Below are 23018 nucleotides of genomic sequence, written 5' to 3' on the forward strand. Positions count from 1 at the left end.
AGTGGCGCTACTGGTGGCGCTCCGATCGAGGCTCGAAATTCCTGCAAAATTCGGCAATGGTTGGAAATTGTATTTTTATAGTCAGTTAACGCCCTTGCTTCGAGAAGAGGGAAAAGGGACCAACTACATGTGCGTAAACGATCCCTTGGAACTTTGGCCGCGAAGTGTAATAACTCTAGTTCCTGTTCTTGGAGAAGGGTGAAAGGATGGAGAAAGATGAGACACGCGGAAGTACGTTAACATTGTCCCACTTCAACGTATTAAAAGACCAACTGCAGACTGCTACTGGTACATGTTTCCAATCTGATGTGGACACTGATGTGGACACTGATGGGCCCACGTGGACAGAGCGGCCTTAGCGCCAAGACTATTGGAAGTCTAGGAGTATTGAAAGCATTGCATCTGAGATATCTTTGTGCAAGTGAACCCATACGCTGACGGCAAACAATTTGATTTCCTCTCCTTCAACGTAAAAGAACAGTTCGGCGTGACGGGCTAACACATCACATCCTTCACACATCACATCCTTCTCACGTCACATCCTTCACACGTCACATCCTTCACACATCACATCCTTCACACGTCACATCCTTCACACGTCACATCCTTCACACGTCACATCCTTCACACATCAGATCCTTCACACGCCACATCCTTCACACGTCACATCCTTCACACGTCACATCCTTCACACATCACATCCTTCACACATCACATCCTTCACACGCCACATCCTTCACACGTCACATCCTTCACACGTCACATCACATCCTTCACATGTCACATCAATCCTTCACACATCAGATCCTTCACACGCCACATCCTTCACACGTCACATCCTTCACACGTCACATCCTTCACACATCACATCCTTCACACGCCACATCCTTCACACATCACATCCTTCACACATCACATCCTTCACACGTCACATCCTTCACACATCACATCACATCCTTCACATGTCACATCAATCTTTCACATGTCACATCCTTCACACATCACATCCGTTCAGCGGGGTCGTGCATTGTTTACCGGTGAATCCCACTCTACAGTACACCAGTGAAGATCTTGCTTAGAACAGGTCTTCAGCAACCCCTGCTTGCTGTAAGATCGACTATGCTTGTGAAGGAATTGACGGGATCGGGTGGTCAGGCTCGCTGATTTGGTTGATGCATGTCATCTTACCCTAATTACGTAAATCGATGCTCATGAAGTCAATCACTGGAGTGTCTGGCCCAGATTCGATTATTTTCAGACCGCCGTCATATGACTGGAATATTGCTGAGTGCGGCGTTAAACAACAAACAAACATAAAAAGATGGCTGAAAGGTCTTTGTTGCAGACCGCCAGGCAATACCCGAAGCATCTACCCGATTCAAAACCAACAGCACAAGCCGATATTGTGGTTAACGTCTCTGGGTATCGTGGGGTTTGTTTACTCAAAACATCGTCGATATTCCTGCCCGTTCTTACTTGTAGCTGCCAGCAGCAGCAGTTAAAATGTTTTTTGAGTCAGAACTCTAAACAAAATACATCATGAATCGAAATTTGTCGAAAAGGATAAAGGGTTTGGTGCTAGCGAGTATAAACATTTCTATCCTATTATTCAATGGGGGCGGTTGGGTAGCCAAGTGGTTTAAGCGTTTGCTCTTGACGCCGAAGGAACGGGTTCAATTAATAAAAAGTTATGATGCCAGGTGTTCGCGAAAAGGTGAAATAGTCATTCCACATCGGTGGCATCCGTTACAAACACATGCAAAGGCAAATCAATTGTTCACCCGAAAACAACCATGGCTTTCAATATCAGTAGGAAAATACATAATAACTCGAACATTTTAGATTGTCTATAAAAAATATGTATTCAGTTATAAACAGCTTCATTTAATTACAACAGCGAAAGTGAGTGAGTATGGTTTTAGGCCGTTTTTGTTGTTGAAATATTCCAAAAATATCAGGGCGGAGGACACTAGGAAGGGGCTTCACACATTGTACCCATGTGGGGAATCGAACCCGGGTCTACGGCGTGACAAGTGAACGCTTTAACCACAATGCTACCCTACTTCCCGGCAGAACAAAGAAGTTGTATATATTCACGTGTGATAGAGTGACAAAAAGTATACAAACCTTTGAAGTATTGATGAGTTCAGTACCTGAACCATATCATTTTCCCTTTCTCCAGCCCTTTCTGTAAAGTTGCAGCCCAAAGCAAGTCTAGATTTTCCTCAGGTTCAGGGTCCACCATCTCACTGGGTCTCCTTTAGCATGGAGTGAACAAAAACAATTCTGAAATGTCTTTTATATGTTTTATCATTTGCCATCCTAGCGAAAATGGCTTTTCACCAAAACATACGTAAACCTAAAAATACAATTCTGGCCTGATTGAATACAGACTATGTGCAACTGAGAGAGATTATCTTTCCCCATATTTTCCGCATCCTGTCTTTTGAAAAATATACCTTTGAACAGCGAGTGATTTTTTACATCTCCAGACATAGCATTACCGCCAGGCAAATAGCTTGCCTTGAGTAACTCGTCAGACCAAAGTCTGACAGTTAGATGATAGAGTGTGAGGCCAGTCCTACACCCAGATGTTCACAGTAGTGTCACAGCTTAGCACACTTTGTCAATATTTGTCAGTTTAGAGTCAACAGACTCTACTGGCAAGTCTTACAAACAAGCAGCTTATCTATCACATTCGGCCTTGACCTTGTTCAGAGGGGAGGTCAGATACATAATAGTTACGACTACGGTGAAGGTCTATGAGTTATTCCTGTCATATCGACAGCAGTGTTCTGAGTGGACGACTGGGTGTTCCTGTTTAATCTCTACTGGCAGCAAGACTACCTGGGAATAGCAACTCCGGCCGTCCAACCAAGGTAAGTCACGAGGGATGGGTGGCTCTGTCGTCTGAGGCGCCGGAAATTGCTGTCCAACCCTTGCCTCCCTTTAGCGTGCGTGACAGAAACCTGTGGTCGAGGTTCGAATCCCGATTCACCCTGAAGATGTAACGAGGTTGGTCAGCACCATACCCATACTCGTGAGTTCACCAAGCTGGTTTACGACCTACGCTATTCTTCACTTTCTTCCAATATTAAGCTTATTTGCCGTGACAAATGGACAATGTTGAGATCTGCGTCGGACCGTCGTCATACACACAGTCATATACGAACAAAAGTATGAAGTAAACGTCGCAGTAAACATAAACAGTTGTTTACATACACTCCTAATTTGTTCATTTGTGACACCGATATAAACACTGATGATAATAAGTTAACATTGTTGCTGATCTTTGGCCACCTTGTCAGTGATACCCACTGTTACCACGAAGCATGTGAATATGATAAACCCAGCGAGTTAGGGGGTTGAGTTTAACGCCGCTTTGAACTGCAGTCCAGTTTATATCACGGCGTGTCAGCTTAATGTTTGAGGAAAGCCCGAAGTGATGCAGGTCTCAGTCGTTTGCCACTTTGGTGAAACCCACGAGCACGGGTATGGTGTTGACAAACCTAGAAACATAATCGGGGCGAACCGGGATTCGAACCCACAACGTGCCCAACGGACGCAACCAATGAGCCACCCGTGCACCTATTGTTACCTTTAAGTGTTACCCGGGTCTCCATGGTAAAGGTCATTGCTGGAGTGACACAAGATTTGAATGATTCCAGAGACAGCAAGTGACAAACCTTCTCCGTCTGCCAGTCGCCCTGTCCCACCATGCCGCTGTGTCTGTTATACACCAACCTAAAGGACACCGAGGTCCCTGGTGATCTGGAGGTCACATTAGCGGAGACAGTTGCCAAGGCGCTTGGGAAACCTATGCAGGTCAGTTATCAATCTCATCAAAATCGATCAGTTTTCTTCGATACCTCTCTGCTTGATGATCAATAGATCTCGAGGATCAATTCAGGTGATCTTTGTAATCAGCCAGTTGAGGCTTCAAAATTATCTGTACGAACGAGCGAAGCATTTACAACGGCATGTCTTATATCTGTACCCTGGAAACGAACATAAACGGGATGTTCCGAATGTAAATACTAAAGGCCGTGCTATATATGTTGTGGATTGTGATATTCACACTGTCGTTTCTCTATCGAGGAATAACTGTGTTCTGTGAGGGTAGTCTTTGGAATCTTCTGAACCGAGGTGATAAGGAAATGAAACCGAATAGTTTGAGAAAGCTGGCATCTGATTGGCTTAAAATGTCGCCCATCCTTCCTAGGGGGGGAGGTGCGGTCGGGTAGCCTAGTGGTTAAAGCTTTCGCTCGTCACGCCGAAGACCCGGGTTCGAATCCCGACATGGGTACAATGTGTGAAGCCCATTTCTGGTGTCCCCCGCCGTGATATTGCTGGAATATTGCTAAAAGCGGCGTAAAACCATACTCACTCACTCGCTCCTATGGCGGAATTGTGAGACATTCACGCAGAGTAAAAGATCTGGTTTTTTTAGATTGACCAGTAGTTCCAGTATACATAACAAGAAAATCAATCATATAAATAAAAGCGACAAAACCCTTTCCATATTCATAAAAAAATTTTGGGTCGATCATGAGCACGTTTTTATGATTCCAAAACTGTACTCAATATGTTTTTTGTGTAACTTGCATATTAATAGGTTCCCGCGTGCCGCATCAGATCTACTGAAAGCGCTCGTAAAATCTCCATCACAGTGAAAAAATAACGGTATCGTTAGAAAAAAAAGACAAAATATATGACATCACAGAGCTATATATGGTTATATTATAAACAAAGGAAAGTATATACCAGCGTTTGATGGTGGCTAAAAATGAAACAAACATGATTTGATGGTGATGTATTTGATACGGGTATCATAGTTTTGGAACTGTGTTATCGTCGACTGTTTTCAGCCTAGTAACGTTTTTGGTCAAATATAATTATCAAGTGTAGCGCTCGTTTAATTTCCAACATATTTTTTTTTTAAACATCATTGTTTACCATTTCAGAAAATGAACGTTACGATACAGAGCGGACTGCGCATGTACCGCCTGGAGAGCACGGCCCCGACCTGCTTCCTTCAGATCCACTCAATAGACGTGTTTGACAAAGAGAGGAACCCAGCCTACACTCAGCCTATCATAGACGTCCTCAAGAATGCCCTGAACATCGACGGAAACAGGTAATTATTAAACTATAGAGCATGATAGCTCTTTAACGTATATTGAAGCAAGTGTATTTTGGTGAGAAGTGGACCTGCACTCTGTGTTAAAGTGAAAACGGGTCATGTTGTTTATTACTATCCGAGCTTGATAAATACGCTTTTGAATGAAGAAAGGTCACAAATTATTTCCCACCCTGATGAGTTGATCATGCTCAATAAACCTTAACTGACACTCAAATATGATTGATAGATTCACCGGCACTCTGGTGTGTGGTTTTGTTCCCATAAAAAACGCTTATAACATATTAACATTCCTGTCACATAACAAGAAAATGCCGTAAGGAATAGAGAATTTGAAATTTATGTTTTTCTCATCCTAGATTTTCTCACCAAAAATGAATAATCATTGTTTTTATTTCTACCACAACCAAATAACCATTAAACAATTCATTATAAAAGAAAAGCCTGTGCTATATCTATGTGAGGTGAGGTGAAATTGGGTTTAACGTCGCGTCCAAGATTATTGCACTCATATAGCGACGTGCATGGATGTGTGTGTGTGTGGCTGCTTGTACTAGTCCGGACTTATGCCGATCTATAGTGCAAGCTCACTGAGATACCATGCTGCAGTTTAACATGAATACCCCACTCAGACACAGTACACTGAACCCGAGCCGACCAGTCCTTGTTTTAGCTCCTTAATGCCGAGAGCCAGGCAGGGTATCAACAAGTACTGTCTTGTAACGTCTTTTGGTATGACGCGGCCTTCCGCTCTCCGGACGGATGTAAACGGTTATAGCTATACTTAACACTCTCAATACCAGGGTTTTAATCATGACCTTTTCGGCATTTCAAGCATTTATAGATGTACATGAAACCTTGTTATTCCGGACGGAGATCAGGACCAGCGGGTCCGGACTAACGATGTTCCTCTGCACGTTGTACACTATTCGATGGCTATTTTCAGAATTGTTATCCAGTACCTGCCAATCCATCTTCATGACGTGGGGCTGGAGAAGACGTCGTAAGGCGTTGCAGCGTCACCACCACGTCGTGCGTTACAATGGACGTCACGTCAAGGTCAAGGTCAAGGAGCTATGAACGACGTGTGTGGACATGGCCTATGTATAAATGACATAACAGACATGCTGCTCCGACACAACAGTACACAACTGTCTGTTTTTGTAGCCGTGGTTGTATGTAATAAACGCTGCCTGTGAAACAGACCATGTGCACTTCATACTTGCAGTGTTACTTCTTAGTTTTGTTTTTTGTTTGTTTGTTGCCGCACTCAGCAATATTCTAGCTATAAGACCGTTGTCTGTAAATAGTCAAATATAACGAACTGACCGATATAACGAACTTCTTTTTTAGTCCCGGCCACCAGTAGCATATTTGCTTTATATATGCTTATAACGAACTGCAATAGAATATTGAGGACAATACGTAGGACACGTTTTTATCCCTTACCCTGTTACAGTGAGTGAGTATGGTTTTACGTCGCTTTTAGCAATATTCCTGCAATATCACGGCGGGGAACACAAGAAATGGGCTTCACACATTGTACTCATGTCGGGAATCAACCCGGGTCTTCGGCGTGACAACACTTAAACCACTAGGCTACCCGACCGCCCCCGCTTGCTACAAAATAAGCACTCTGAGAGGTTCCCGTGTTCTTATAGCTAAACCGTTTATCCGTACGTGGTTGAAATATATATTTAATAAATACTGTTAATAATAATTTTATCCAAAAGTTTATCAAAAACTATAAGAATACGATCAACACGATGACATGTATCAACCAATTTAGCAAGTCTGATCACCCGATCTTGTTAGTCGCCACTTACGACTTAAGCCGTCTTGATTTGTACAATATCCCAGAAAAAAATTATCGGACCATTTGACATCCGTTAGTTTCAATGCCTTGTTGCGACCCCGGAACGTGATTTTCAAACCAATGACATTACCCTCTGAAATTGGGAATAAGTGGAAAAGAAATATTTCGAAAAGAAATCATGATAGTGATAATATCTGGTCCCCGCTGCAAATATAACACAAAGCTTAGACTAACAGTTAGTCTATGAAATCTATTATTACACAATACCCTTCTTGACTCTAAAAACAAAAAAAATAATTGTCTTGATGCTGATTTGGAATATAGCTAGCTAGAGCTGGCTAGACTTGCTTTTGTAGATTTCTGGGGTTTTTTTCATTAAAAAATATGTTCCACAGTCATGGTGCAGGACTTTACAAAGCTATGCACGACCCATGCACGACAAATGCACGACGTGATAGTGAATATAGACACTTATTCAGCAATCTAAAACGTCACAATAGAGGTATTTACAGGAGAGAGTCGTGTTACGGTAAATATCGCCTACATCGACATTGTTAATCGGGCACGTCAGAGCAGAGCAAAGTGCCCTGGTTCAGTGGGTGTCATTGACCGACGTGCATAGCAACACAATCCTGATAAAGCACTCCAACCAATACAGTTTCGGCTGCATATATCTCAAGCTTTACAAATGCAAAACAAAACAACCTCAGCACTACGACTGTCGTAAGTCTATGTTAAGGAAGGGGCGGTCGGGTATAGCCTAGTGGTTAAACGCGTTCGCTCGTCCAGCCGAAGACCTGGGTTCGATTCCCGACATGGGTACAATGTGTGAAGCCCATTTCTGGTTGTCCCCGCCGTGATATTGCCGGAATATTGCTAAAAGCGGCGTAAAACCATACTCACTCACTCACTCACTATGTTAAGGAATGGGAGTTACGACTGTGTTTGTTGTTTAACGCCACACTCCACAATATTCCAGCTATAGGACGTCGGTCTGTAAATAATCGTGTCTGGACCAGTCAATCCAGTGATTGACATCATGAGCATCGATCCATGCAATTGGAATACGATGACATGCATCAACCAAGTCAGCGAGCCTGACCACCCGATACCGTTAGTCGCCTCTTACGACAAACAGGGGAGTTACGATACCCCTAGCGGTAAGATCGCGATCGCCTTGTACAACGACAGGGCTGTAGGTTCATGGAACATAAGTGGATTCAGTACTTTTAATGAAGTAATTTTGTACTTTATCCGGATAAAAAAGCACATGTGTGAGAACTATATTGTTCTTTGAGCTGTAACGCCATTATAATACTTCCTCTCGTCTTCGATCTGTTGCTAAATTTCCATTTGAGTCACGTGACTTTGCCTGGTCACTGTAACCGTGTCACTGTAACCGTGTGACTGTAACTGTGTCACTGTAACCGTGTCACTGTAACCGTGTCACTGTAACTGTGTCACTGTAACCGTGTCACTGTAACCGTGTCCCTGTAACTGTGTCACTGTAACCGTGTCACTGTAACTGTGTCACTGTAACTGTGTCATTGTAACCTGGTAACTGTAACCGTGTCACTGTAACCGTGTTACTGTAACCGTGTCACTGTAACTGTGTCACTGTAACTGTGTCACTGTAACCTGGTCACTGTAACCGTGTCACTGTAACCGTGTTACTGTAACCGTGTCACTGTAACTGTGTCAATGTAACTAGGACATAAAATATTCATGAATACAACATATTCATGGCCAGTACAACATATACAATATATTTATTAGGAATACAACATACAATATAAACATTAGGAATACAACATACAATATAAACATTAGGGATACAACATACAATATAAACATTAGGAATACAACATACAATATATATTACGAATACAATAAAACACGACAAGGAGAACCATACATGGCGAACACAACATATACATGCTAAGTACAACATAAACATGACGAGTACCATATATACATGACGAATACAACATATACAAGCTAAGTACAACATAAACATGACGAGTACCATATATACATGACGAATACAACATATACATGCTAAGTACAACATAAACATGACGAGTACCATATATACATGACGAATACAACATATACAAGCTAAGTACAACATAAACATGACGAGTACCATATATACATGACGAACACAACATATACATGCTAAGTACAACATAAACATGACGAGTACCATATATACATGCCGAATACAACATATACAAGCTAAGTACAACATAAACATGACAAGTACATCTTTACATGACGAACACAACACAAACATGACGAGTACAATATATACATGACGAACACAACATATACATGCTAAGTACAACATAAACATGACGAGTACCATATATACATGACGAATACAACATATACAAGCTAAGTACAACATAAACATGACGAGTACCATATATACATGACGAATACAACATATACATGCTAAGTACAACATAAACATGACGAGTACCATATATACATGACGAATACAACATATACAAGCTAAGTACAACATAAACATGACGAGTACCATATATACATGACGAATACAACATATACATGCTAAGTACAACATAAACATGACGAGTACCATATATACATGACGAATACAACATATACAAGCTAAGTACAACATAAACATGACGAGTACCATATATACATGACGAACACAACATATACATGCTAAGTACAACATAAACATGACGAGTACCATATATACATGCCGAATACAACATATACAAGCTAAGTACAACATAAACATGACAAGTACATCTTTACATGACGAACACAACACAATCATGACGAGTACAATATATATATGACGAATACAACATATACATGACCAGTACAACTATACATAACAAATGCAATTTATACATGACGAGTACGACTATACATGACGAATACAACACAAACATGACGAATACAATATATACATGACGAATACAATATATACATGTCGAGTACAATATATACATGATGAATGCAACATATACATGACGAGTACAACTTTTCTTAAGTACAATATATATATATATATATATATATATATATATATATATATATATATGACGAGTACAACTATACATGAAGAATACAACACAAGCATGACGAATACAACATATACATGACCAACATAACTTTACATAACAATAACAATATAAACATACCCAGTACAATGTATACATGACCAGTACAACTATACATACAAGTACAATGTATACAAGCCCAGTACAACTATACATACAAGTACAATGTATACATGACCAGTACACCTATACGTACAAGTACAATGTATACATGACGAGTACAACATATACATGACCAGTACAACTACATATAACAAGAACAATATATACATGTCGAGTACAATATATACATGACCAGTACAACTACATATAACAAGAACAATATATACATGGCGAGTACAATATATACATGACCAGTACAACTATTCATACAAGTACAATATATACATGACCAGTACAACTATTCATACAAGTACAATATATACATGACGAGTACAATATATACATGACGAGTACAACATATACATGACGCATACAACACATCCTGGACGATATACGCTTGTCTGATTTGCTAAATAATGTTTCATCAAACATAGAACTGACGTCAAATAAAATGAATTCACACAGTCTGTTCCGGACGATTCGTCTTCAGAAAATGCAAAATAAGGCCACGCTTGCCTGTAGGAGACCATGTAATTCAAGCTCACGATCAGCCCCGATTAGAGATATACACAGCCCATACACTGTCACGTCCGTGTGTGATAGTAGTCCTAAACTTACCCAAGGCTTCTTTCTCACATTGCATTCAATAGAGATATAACAGTGTAACGTTTGAATAAGCACAGCTTGTAGGTCGTTTTAGTGAGCGTATCCGGTATTGATATTTTCTTAACCTTGACCTTGACCGTCAGGCGCATGGTGACCTTCTAGGCAGACAGCTTGACAGCCTACAAGGAATACACGCACTGCAAGGCTACATTGCGAGATCACTTGGATTGTACGCTGGTTAAAACACGGTTCTCCCAACCGCGAGCTTCTTCACTATTGCGGTAAGTTGAAGTAGATTTATTTTTAACACAAGTGTACAGAGAGATAGGTCCGACTGATCCGGCTACAGCATCCTCACTGGCTCAGCTATAATATCTGGTGTCCTCAGCCGTGATATTGCTGAAATAGTGCTAATAGCGGCGTAAAACCATACTCCCTCACTCATCTATATAGTTCGTTGTAACTAGCGTGTGAGTGTTGTGTAACGCCGCAGTCAATAATAATACAGCTGTATCCCGCCAGCCTGTTAATATTCCAGTATCGACTAGGTAAACTAGTGGCAGTCAATAGGAGCAACGCCCCGCGCCAACCGAGCACGATGACATGGAATCAGTCCAGTCGCGGTGAATAACCATCTAATTCGGTCGCCTCTCACAAGAGAAACAGGGCGAGGGAGCTACCCTGAACCATGTCACTCGGGGAAGACTAACGTCTACTCTCTGAAATGAACTATTATACAGAAAAAATTTGTTAAATTATAGTTATAAAATATGATAAAAAGGAGCCCAGAGATTTTCTTCATTTCGTGATAGTGCAGGAGACTTTACAAATATTATAAACTTTCATGGGTTGTATTGGATATATTTGTTTCAGGGTCTGTACATGGGCTACCCGCGGGGCTGTTCATTATGGTATTAATATAGGTTTTAGCCATCGTCATCGTGTGGGGCGGTCGGGTAGCCTAGTGGTTAAAGCGTTGGCTCGTCACGCCGAAGACCAGGGTTCGATTCCCGACATGGGTACAATGTGTGAAGCCTATTTCTGGTGTCCCCGCCGTGATATTGCTGGAATATTGCTAAAAGCGGCGTAAAGCCATACTCACTCACTCACTCGTCATCGTGTGATGTGTATACAAACATAATGCGTTTTCTGTGACAATATGTGGAATGCAAACGTACAACAATACTGTGGTCGTACCGCCCTGATTACATTAGATATATCATTAGTGATCTGTAGGGGCAGCGAACCTGAACATGTGTCTATACTTAGTTGAACGCTACAATCGGCAAGTGCAATGAGTGAGTAAGTATGGTTTTACGCCGCTTTAAGCAATATTCCAGCAATATCACGACGGGGAACACCAGAAATGGGCTTCACACATTGTACCCATGTCGGGAATCGAACCCGGGTCTTCGGCTCGACGCGCGAACGCTTTAACCACTAGGCTACCCGACCGCCCCCTCAAGTACAATGAAACATTGTTGCCCCGCAGTACTTATACATGAAAACATCGACTCATCCGTGGGTGGGTGGGGGGGGGGGGGGGGGGGGGGGGGGGGGGTGGGGGGTGGGGGGTGTGTTTCAAGCTCTCTGCGCCCCTTGTGGTTTATTTACTCCGCCGTGTTTCATTGCATGATAACTACCGTGATTCGTTTATTTCTTAAATAACCGTCATATAACTTGAAGTATGCTGATTTAAAAAAAATCGTTTATACCTTGACAAAGAGTGAGTGAGTGAGTATGGTTTTACGCTGCTTTTAGCAATATTCCAGCAATATCACGGCGGGGTCACCAGAAATGGGCTTCACACATTGTACCCATGTCGGGATTCGAACCCGGGTCTTCGGCGTGACGAGCTAACGCTTTAACCACTTTAACCACCCGACCGCCCCGTTGACAAAGAATTGTCACAGGTTGTGAGACTGAGAGATACTCCAGAACAGTCATAGATGACATTGGTCGCTCAGTCATCTTAAGCGTCATTTGGACGTCATAGAATTGTGGGTTTGAATCCCAGATTCGCCCGATTTACAATTACAGGTTTGTCAGCACCATGCATGTGATCATGGGTTTCACCAAAGTGGTAAATAAAGACCTGCATCACTTACCTCCCACGTCAAACTGATAAGATGGGCATGAGAGGCGATGAAATGGATCGGGATTCTCGTACCCCGATATCAATCGCATGGTATGGTAAATGCAATCGAAACTATCCATATTCCTAACTGAAATCGATACTATTGATCGGAAACTATAACAATCGATTTATTGACTTTTAGTGCTTACTAATAGCAATATATCGATGTTTCGATTTATCGAGACACCCCTACCATGCTAGCAATGGTGTGTTCAACAATCGGTTTACAGCTTCATGTTATAAAGCAGTAATACCGCAAACTGCCTCGAAAAACAACCAAGAATCTTTTCCATTGCGAAAATACGCTGACCAGCACGGAACCGTAAACTCTACTCAACGTTTGCACATAGCCTGATTGTGCTTGTAACTTGCAAGCGGTACTTGAAAACTAGTGCTGAAATAGTCACTGATACTGTTGATATCTGACGACGATATTGTCATTTGTAGTGCAGCATAACTCGGCGTCTTCCTGTGCCAGTCTCCCTGTTCAACGATGCCGCTGTGTCTGTTATACACGAACCTAATGGACGCTGAGGTCCCTGGAGGTCTGGAGGTCACTCTGGCGGAGACAGTTGCCAAGGTTCTCAACAAGCCCATTGAGGTCAGTTGCTGATATACAAACAAAACAGATTAAATTAATGAGTGTTGTGTTATGATATCAATTCAGATTTCATATCGACTCTACTTGATTCAGCCCCTTTCTATATATTCAAAATGTCAGAATCAGAAATTCTGTTTCAGAACTGATGTTTCAGAAGAACATGAACTACGGGATCGGGCGTCAGGTTCGCTTCCTTGGTTGATGCATGTCATCGTATCCCAACTACGTGGGTCGATGCTCATGATATCAACCACTGGATTGTCTGGTCCAGACTCGATTATTTCAAGACCGCCATCATAAAGCTGAAATATTGCTGAGTGCAGCGTTAAACAAACAAACAAAACATGAACTATGTTTTCAATGACTAAACCTTCTGAAGGTATTATTATTGTGTTCAGTATCACTCTAAAGAGTATCAGAACAATTATACATGCACATACCTCAAAATTCAAAACACCTTTATATCCCCAGCATTTCGTCAGATCTCAACAGTGAAACCTCATTGACGTTGCCCTTCCCAGTAAAATCGTTCTGATCAACGAATCAAAAGTAAGAGTGTCCGTGTAACTGAACACATGTAAAGAGAATCTCATCCAAGTGTGTTTTCGATATATAGGCTTGCAGAGGAGTTAAACACTTTTATCGACGACTATGATATATGCAATATATATATATATATATATATATATATATATATATATATATATATATATATATATATATATATATATATACAGTAAAGTACGGTTATAACGAACTCAAAGGGACTACTAATTTTAGTTCAGTATAACCGTAGTTCGTTATAAGCATATATACAGCATAACTAAAGCAAATAGTCGGGACCAAAAGGTAAGTTCGTTATATCCGTCAGTTCGTTATAAGCGTGTTCGTTATAACCGTAGTTTACTGTATTGGATATAAAAATACACGAGGGTAAAATTCTATTTACCATCCCAAATCATTCTTCTAACTTTTTCAGTGCGTAAACAGTAATTTCCAGTGTAAAAAGTTACGCTTCACTGGATTGTCTGGTCCTGACTCGATTATTTACAGACCGCCGTCATGTGGCTGGAATATTGCTGAGTTCGGAAACAAAACAAAAACGTTGATTGTTATCAGCATACAGTGTAACCGCATTGACGTTGTCCTTCCCAGTATAATCGTACTGATTAACGAATCAATAGTAAGTAAGAGTGTCCCTGTAACTGTATACATGCATTGAGAATCTCACCCATGTGTCTTTCGATATCAAGGCTTGAGTATGATATATGATATTTGATATGAATATTGGATATAACAATGCATGAGGGTGAGATTCTATATATCATCCCAAATCATTCTTTTAACTTTTTCAGTATGTAAACAGTAATTACCAGTGTCATTAGTGTAAAAAGTAAAGCTTCAGTGGCAGAGAGATTAGTGATGTCATTTTATTGTGACGTCATGGTAACTGTGGACGTAAAAATGGTCTGCATTGTGATGCAATTCATGGCAATGACATGTCCAAGGAGATAGTGCTTGAACACCCCGAAGCGATTTCTCATAACGTTCCCAACATTGGTCTCGTAGGTAGGGGTATCCGGTCTAGCGAGGTTTCACTGTATAAAGAAAGCGACAAAACCATTTCAATAATCATAAAAATTATTCTCCATTGTACGATCCCGTCTATGTCTGTGAATAACTTTCGAAGAGTTCGTGTTTGCAAAAAGCTGAGCGTATCCTGGCCCACCTGAGGCACCCGCAGCAAACACATGCAGAGACAAGTCAATTGTTCACCTGAATAAATACGGGTACATATGGTACAAGTAGGGAAATGCATCTGAAACACCGTTTTTGTCACTGCTGCGCCAAATATGGAAATGTCCGACGGATATTTACCATAAGAAGTCTTGGAAGCTTACTAAGGCCGTGAAAAACTCGTATCACGCAGAAAGAGCCTGCTACGTTGAACCTTAGAATTGGTCAAATGAAGACACCACAGACTGGAGCTGCTGGAATATTGCTCGACGAAAGGGACCGTTAACCATAAGAAAGATTTAATCCTTCTCTTAATCCCTCTTTTGATGTGAGGGTTATGGTTTTATACCGTTTTCATCGTAGTTCCAGCAGGTTTATGTTTGGAGACGCGAATAACACGAAGTTAAACCCAGCCAATTGACTTAGTAAAATCATGTTTAATGTTTTATTATCATGAAGTTCAAGATGACCGATTACAACACAGACCACACCTGTCATACTGATTTCACTCACCCAATGGCATCGTTAGTGTAATATATACGCCATTGTTGACTTTTAATGAAGGTCACAATAGCAATGACGTTATACGCTGAATCATCGTTGACGTCATGTAAAGCGGCTCGGCACAGTTTCAATTCGGTAGACTTCTTCACAACAACCAATAGTACAGTGTGTAAAATAATGATAAAGAGAAGAGATTTTACTTCCACATGTGTGTCATACTGTTTTTCCGAAATTTATAACTCCTGTAATAATCTAACTTATATTCACATACAATAATCTTTTAGAGAGTGACCACGATGATACAGAGCGGACTGCGCATGTACCGCCTGGAGAGCACGGCCCCAACCTGCTTCCTTCAGATCCACTCAATAGACGTGTTTGACAAAGAGAGGAACCCAGCCTACACTCAGCCTATCATAGACGTCCTCAAGAATGCCCTGAACATCGACGGAAATAGGTGAATAGTGCAAAGTGTTTTGTTCATAATCATAATCATCATCATCATCCTTTTCTTCTTCCTCCTTATCATCATGATCATTATCATCAACATCATCCTTTTCTTCTTCCTCCTTATCATCATCATCATCATCATCATCATCATCATCATCATCTTCTTCTTCTTCTTCATCCTCCTCCTCCTAATCATCATAATCATATTATCTTCGTTATCATCATCATCATCATCATCGTCGTCGTCTTCCTCTTCCTCCTTATCATCATCATCTTCTTCTTCCTCCTCCTCCTCCTAATCATCATAATCATATCATCATCTTCGTTATCATCATCATCATCGTCGTCGTCGTCCTCTTCCTCCTTATCATCATCATCTTCGTTATCATCATCATTATCATCTTCATCATCATCTTCTTCTTCCTCCGTATCACCATAATCATTATCATCATCATCTTCGTTATCATCATCATAATCATCATCATCTTCTTCTTCCTCCTTATCATCATAATCATTATCATCATCATCTTCGTTATCATCATCATAATCATCATCATCATCCTCTTCTTCCTCCTTATCATCATCATCATCATCATTAGTTATCATCATCATCATCATCATTATTATCATCTTCAATATCATCATCATTTTTTTTTTATTAAATTGTATATATTTCTATAATTTCTATTTGCTGTCACTCTTCCTCACTGTTTACAGGGTTGTCATCCAGTATCTGCCATTGTTACCGCACAACGTCGGAATGGAGAAGTAAAGATGATGTTTTTAATGTCAACGTTGTCATGGTGTCGTCATCGCACACCGTTCAGAAAGAAACGTAGACAGAAGAGGATACTAATGTGTTAAACAGATTTTTCTGACAGATTCTTCTTGTACCATGTTTGACTAAATCTAAGTTGATATACATATAATGCAGATCACCATCAACACATCAGTTGACTGATGGAACGCTTATCCAAAATGTTTTATGAATACATGTCCGATTTGACTCTAATCGGACAAACGTTCATATTATAAAATGTGTTCGTGGGAGGGTGGGGATGAGGGGGGTGGGGGATGGTGGTGGGGTGAGGGGTGAGGGGCTGATGAGGGGATCACGGTGTGCTTATTTGCGTCACCTGGACGTGCAAGAACTGTATGATCCTGGGTTCGAATCCCTGATTGTGTTTCTCGGTTTGTTCATAAAACCACCGAACCTCAGGCTTTCCTCCCACAACAAGCTAACACGCCGTGATATAACTGAAATGATGTCTGTTCAAAGCGGCGTTAAACCAAACCCACTCACTCACACACTCACTTAAAATCAGTTGATTAACGCCGCACTCAGCAATATTCCAGCTATATGACGGCGGTCTGTAAATAATCGGATCCAGACAATCCAGTGATTGATAACACGAGCATCGATCTACGCAACTTGGATACGATTACATAAAAATAAATATAATCGTGCTCCGCTGACTATTTTGAATAATTGTATTTGGTCTAGATCTGGTGACACGTGTGCTTTTATATGTCGGTCATACTTGGTTCATGATACTCTGAATGTAAATAAAATATACACATGTCAATCTGTTCTTCTTTTGTCACGGCTGTAAATGTATGGTCTCATTGCTTGTTCTCTGGTAAGTTCATTTCAAAGCAAATAAACAGTAGACACTGTAATTCCTTCGATGCACCTGTTTTTATAATATTTTCCGAAAACTGACCACGGTCCTTTTCATGAGTAAGTGTAGTTTTACGCCGTTTTTAGTACTATTCCAGCAATATCAGGGCGGGGTACACCAGAAATGGGCTTCACATGTACCCCTGTAGAGAATCAAACCCGGGTCTTCGGCGTGACGAGCGAACGCTCTAACCAGTTTGCTATCCGCCGCCCCAGGAAGTTATGAATACACATTGGTCGTCCAGATGAACACTCTTTTCAGCTTTCTGGAGTGAGTATGCCTGTATGTCGCCTTTAGCAATATTCTAGCAATACCACAGCGATGGACTACACAGCTTGTACCCATTTCGGGAATCGAACCCTAGTCTTCGGCGTTTCGAGCCAACACTTTAACCACTAGCCTACCCCACCGGTCTTTTCAGCTATCTGATATTGGTCTCTAGATGATAGTATTTTAACATATTATTAATATCTCACACTTCCAGATCACGTGTCCTATCCTGCTCAAATGCATGGCAGGGTGACGTGCCTGAGTACTATACAAACATAACACACCTTGTGGTAATGAGTCAGCTTAATGGTAATAGAGCCAGGTCTCTCACGTGTCCAGTGTTATCTCATTTCGGCCTTGACCGTCGTTCATACGTTGTAACTGTAAGGATCGTATCTAGATCTCCAGTTCAGTAGCTTTAGACTAGAAGTCTTGACGCGTGCTCACAATCTGCTATACTCCCGTCTCTACTTCCTGCAAGACTCTGCACAGGAACACCATCCCAGGCCGTCCTACCAGTCTTACCAAGGTATTGTTATTCCTGAGATTCGGACGCATTTTATTGAATCTATGCTTTGTACTTCGTATGTTTATACTAAATGGGAGAGTTTATGGTGATAGTGCAGGCGAGTTTACTTTTGTAGGAGATACTAGTTCTAGTGTTGTTGATTATTTTATTGCATCTGCTGATTTTTTCCAGTATGTAGATATGTTAAATGTTGGTGATCGATCAGATTCAGACCATTTCCCTCTTGAATTATCCTGCAGGTTTCCTTGTAGCAATCGCGCCATACATAGTTTAGACTGTGAGGATGATGTCTCTATGAACAGTACATTTTCATGGAACGAATCGAAGAAAAGCATTTTTATCACAGCACTTAGATGGTCCTTGCATATTCATGAAAATTCCTTGATGGATAAAATTGAAGCTAATGTAGAGGAGGGGATTACATATTTGGTACAGTATGTTCTAGACTCGGCATCCTGTATGAGGAAACAGATCAAATATGGCGAAAATAAACACGATAAACCAAAGTTGAATATAGCATGTAGGGCAGCAAGATCTGAATCCAGGAAGGCTCGCAGAAGGTATAGGTGTTGTCGCAGTGAATACAACCGACAACGCTACTGTAAACTGAGAAATGTGTATAAAACCTTTTGTAGAAAGTTCAAATATGACCTTAAATTGTCACGGCTAGTCCGACTAAACAGCACTTTACACAGTCCGAAACTATTTTGGAATACTATACGTTCTCTTCAGAGACATCCTACCCCCAAAGGATCTATATCCCAAACAGAATGGTTACATCATTTCAAGAAGTTATTATCAAAAGATGATTCGATATATTTGGTAGACAATGAGTGCTTTGAACGTGATGATGATGGCGTCAGTGAAATTCTTAGTGATGTTGACATGATTCTGTTGGAATCGCCTATCACGGAAACGGAAATATTTAATGCTATATCTCACCTTAAAACAGGTAAATCTGCTGGTACTGATTGTGTTATAGCTGAAATGCTCAAGTACTCACTACCTGATACTATGCCTTTTCTGGTTAAATGTTTCAATCGGATTTTTGATACAGGTATTTTTCCTTCTATCTGGTCAAAATCTATTATTAATCCGTTATTCAAGAATGGAAACGTAAACAATCCTGACAATTATCGGGGTATATCTCTCACAAGTATCCTTAGTAAAGCATTTACATCTATCATCAATAATAGATTAACACAGTGATCAAATATGAGAGATTTGATCCCTGAAACACAAGCGGGATTTAGAAAGGACTATTCTACTTTTGACCACATATTTACGTTGTATGCAGTCATTGAGAAATATTTATCGTACAGGAAACGTAAGTTGTATGTGGCCTTTGTTGATTTTAAAAAGGCATTTGATTCTGTAAATAGAGCTTATTTGTGGAGGTGTTTGAAAAATAAGGGTTTAGGAGGCAAAATGCTTGTCATTATTAAATCAATGTATGCAAATGTAAAATCATGTGTTCGCTGTGGTGATATTAAGAGTGACTTTTTTGATTGTCCGATAGGTTTACGTCAAGGATGTGTTTTAAGTCCTATACTTTTCTCATTTTTTATAAATGAGTTATATGTTGATATCATACAGTCTGGTAGACATGGCGTCCAGCTCTCCCCTGATATAATAGAACTTTTCATGCTACTTTTTGCAGATGATGTGATTTTGATGTCTAGTACTATTATTGGTCTACAGAAGCAGCTTAACATCCTTTCGGAATATTCAGATAAATGGAAACTTAGTGTTAATCTTGATAAAACAAATATTGTTATATTTCGTAGAGGTGGTCGAGAGAGAAATGGTTTTTTAAAGGTACATGTATTAATGTTGTGCATTAATACAAATACCTTGGCATATTGTTTACCCATACACTGAATCTGAATAAGTCAGTAATTAATCTCACAAACAGAGCAAAGAAAGCTCTGTTACAAGTCCACTTTGTTATGTCTAAGCTCGGAGTTATTTCACCAAAAATGTATTTTAAATTATTTGATTCTCAAATACAACCTATTTTACTATACGGGTCTGAGATATGGGGTTGTAAAGAGTTCTATACAATTGAAAAGGTTCATCTCCTCGCTTGTAAAAAGTTTTTGAATGTTAATTGGTATGTCAACACCAAGTAATATGGTTTATGGAGAATGCGGGAGATTCCCATTGTACATTGGATCTTACACTCGTTGTTTGAAGTATTGGTGTAAAATAATAATAATGCCTGAACACCGTTTACCCAAGAAAGCCTACAACATGCTCGTACACCTCGACAATCTTGGAAAGAACACATGGGCTTCTCGTATTCGTACATTGCTTTTTACATATGGCTTTGGTTTCATTTGGCTGTCCCAGACAATTGGTAATGCAAATGCTTTCAGTAAGTACTTTCGCATGCGTGCCATTGACATGTTTCATCAGAAATGGCATTCAGATATTTATGAAAGTTCAAGATATGATACTTATCGCCAATTCAAGTCATTGCTTGAACCAGAATCCTATTTATCAAATTTACGGTACAGGAATTCTCGTAACACCCTTATTCGTTTCAGACTTGGCCTGAATGATCTAAAAATTAACACAGGGAGATTTTCATCTATTGAAAAATCGATACGATTATGCCCATTTTGTGACATTGTTGTCGAAGATGAATACCATTTCATGTTTATTTGCCCTATATACGAAAATCTTAGAGACAAGTACTTACCGAAGTGGTCTCTATCTCATTTTAATGCTAAAAGATTGTCTTCATTACTGTCTTGCAAGGATCTTATGACACAACATCAACTGGCTTTGTACATACATAATGCTTTTTTGTTACGAAGTGAATTGTTACCTTGACTTTGTATTTTATCAAATATGTTATGTAACTCCGTTGTATATGGGCCTGTGGCCTTTCATACAATAAAGAATTGAATTGAATTGAATTGAGTGTATTGCACATGCATATCGCTAACATGCAGTATAGGAAAACACGTGTCGTCTGCTCGTGTTGGTGTACACTGCCCTACACTGACCATCAACCAGGGCGTCCTACAAGGTATGCAGATAGCCTGAGGGTATTGCGCAATGTTGACCAGCAGAGTATAGAATGTCGTCTGCTTGTATTGGTGTACACTGTCCCACTTTGACCATCAACCAGGGCGTCCTACAAGGTATGCAGATAGTCTGATGGTATTAAACAGATTTGACCTGCAAAAAGTCGTCTGCTTGTATTGGCGTGCACTGTCCCACATGTGCCATCAACCTAGGGCGTCCTACAAGGTATGCAGATAGTCTGATGGTATTGCACAATGTTGAACTGCAGACAATATAGAATGTCGTAGGCTTGTATTGGCGTGCACTGCCCCACATGGACCATCAACCAGGGCGTCCTTGCAAGGAGGAGCAGATAGTCTGATGGTATTGCACGGTGATGGTAACATGCAGAACTCGTTCTTTGCTTGTACCGGTTGACACGCCTTTTTTCGACGCCACATCTCTTATCACACATAACGTGATTGTCTGGGACCCGTTCCACAAAGCGATCGTACTGCTAAGATGATAGTTACTCCTTCACTTTAACATAGGCTTATGGCAGTCGTAGAGCTACACTCGCTTTGTGGAACGGGGCCCTGGTTGTGTACACACCGAGTACTGCTACGCTGGGTCAGGCAAAAAACTTTTACTTCTTTTATGCAAATTGTGTGAGTGGCGGGTGCTACCTGTAGGGCAGAACGTGCTTACCCCCTTCGCGAACACCTGGGTCCACTTGCACAAAGCAATCTGAACGCTAAGACTATCGTATGGCTATGTTAAAGTATGGGCGATTACCTTAGCGCTAAGATCGCTTTGTGCAAGTGGGCCCTGGTGTCATTGATTTTCACTAAACCATTCATATTATTTTCACTGCTATGTTGTCTTTCACGCCAAATGAAATCTGTTTCGTTGGAAAATCAAGACAGGTTATTCCGTGGAGTTGACATTTTATATTTCCATCCTTTCCGCCATCTTTGAATGCACCGACACTGCCTGCCTTAACCTCTCCATAGCATGGCTCGGAATCACTGGTCTATACGAATGCATGAAGCTCAACCCTAAAACTTTGTAATTATGAAATGCAGCGTCTTCCCAAAGCAAGGGAATTATTTGGGTATAAAATTATTTACAGCCTTGACGAACCATGCTGAAAATTCGGAATTATAGTATGGCTGGACTAACGAGTCAATGCATAGTGAAATCAAAATCGCGTGCAGATTTCAGTCGATTGCAGGATTGGCAAAGCATGTTCACCGTCAACTGGGTGTTGACAGATATTTTATTTAAGTTTTTAATCAAGTTGCTCAAGTGACTGCTGCACTTCG

General features: G+C 40.6%; 2 protein-coding genes across 3 annotated transcripts; both read left to right on the forward strand.

The window, feature by feature from the left end:
• The first annotated feature begins 2712 nt into the window (after positions 1 to 2712).
• LOC139456581 (D-dopachrome decarboxylase-like) lies at positions 2713 to 6380 on the forward strand. Of its 2 annotated transcripts, none has more exons than XM_071238371.1 (4): positions 2713 to 2879; positions 3669 to 3825; positions 4965 to 5137; positions 6087 to 6380. In XM_071238371.1, exons 2-4 carry the CDS (start codon positions 3718 to 3720, stop codon positions 6145 to 6147), a joined length of 342 nt encoding a protein of 113 aa, XP_071094472.1. In that variant the 5' UTR covers positions 2713 to 2879; positions 3669 to 3717; the 3' UTR covers positions 6148 to 6380. The 2 variants fall into 2 exon arrangements, with proteins under 2 accessions (XP_071094472.1, XP_071094473.1); XM_071238372.1 differs by lacking the exon at positions 2713 to 2879 and adding an exon at positions 2925 to 3040.
• A 4468-nt stretch (positions 6381 to 10848) lies between these two features.
• On the forward strand, positions 10849 to 17240 carry LOC139456583 (D-dopachrome decarboxylase-like). The gene is made up of 4 exons (XM_071238374.1): positions 10849 to 11049; positions 13353 to 13506; positions 16032 to 16204; positions 16915 to 17240. The coding sequence occupies exons 2-4, from the start codon at positions 13399 to 13401 to the stop codon at positions 16967 to 16969; spliced, it is 336 nt and encodes a 111-aa protein (XP_071094475.1). The 5' UTR covers positions 10849 to 11049; positions 13353 to 13398; the 3' UTR covers positions 16970 to 17240.
• The last annotated feature ends 5778 nt before the right edge of the window (positions 17241 to 23018 follow it).

The sequence above is a fragment of the Haliotis cracherodii genome, unplaced genomic scaffold, assembly GCF_022045235.1.
Source record: "Haliotis cracherodii isolate W230 unplaced genomic scaffold, xgHalCrac1.p SCAF_11, whole genome shotgun sequence".
In the NCBI taxonomy this organism is placed as follows: Eukaryota; Metazoa; Mollusca; class Gastropoda; order Lepetellida; family Haliotidae; genus Haliotis; species Haliotis cracherodii.

Coding starts and splice junctions, on each gene's coding strand:
- LOC139456583 (XM_071238374.1), top strand. CDS start 13,399: ATGCCGCTGTGTCTGTTATACACGAACCTAATGGACGCTGAGGTCCCT. Junction 13,507..16,031: donor TTCTCAACAAGCCCATTGAG/GTCAGTTGCTGA, acceptor ATAATCTTTTAG/AGAGTGACCACGATGATACA. Junction 16,205..16,914: donor CTGAACATCGACGGAAATAG/GTGAATAGTGCA, acceptor CACTGTTTACAG/GGTTGTCATCCAGTATCTGC.
- LOC139456581 (XM_071238371.1), top strand. CDS start 3,718: ATGCCGCTGTGTCTGTTATACACCAACCTAAAGGACACCGAGGTCCCT. Junction 3,826..4,964: donor CGCTTGGGAAACCTATGCAG/GTCAGTTATCAA, acceptor TTACCATTTCAG/AAAATGAACGTTACGATACA. Junction 5,138..6,086: donor CTGAACATCGACGGAAACAG/GTAATTATTAAA, acceptor GGCTATTTTCAG/AATTGTTATCCAGTACCTGC.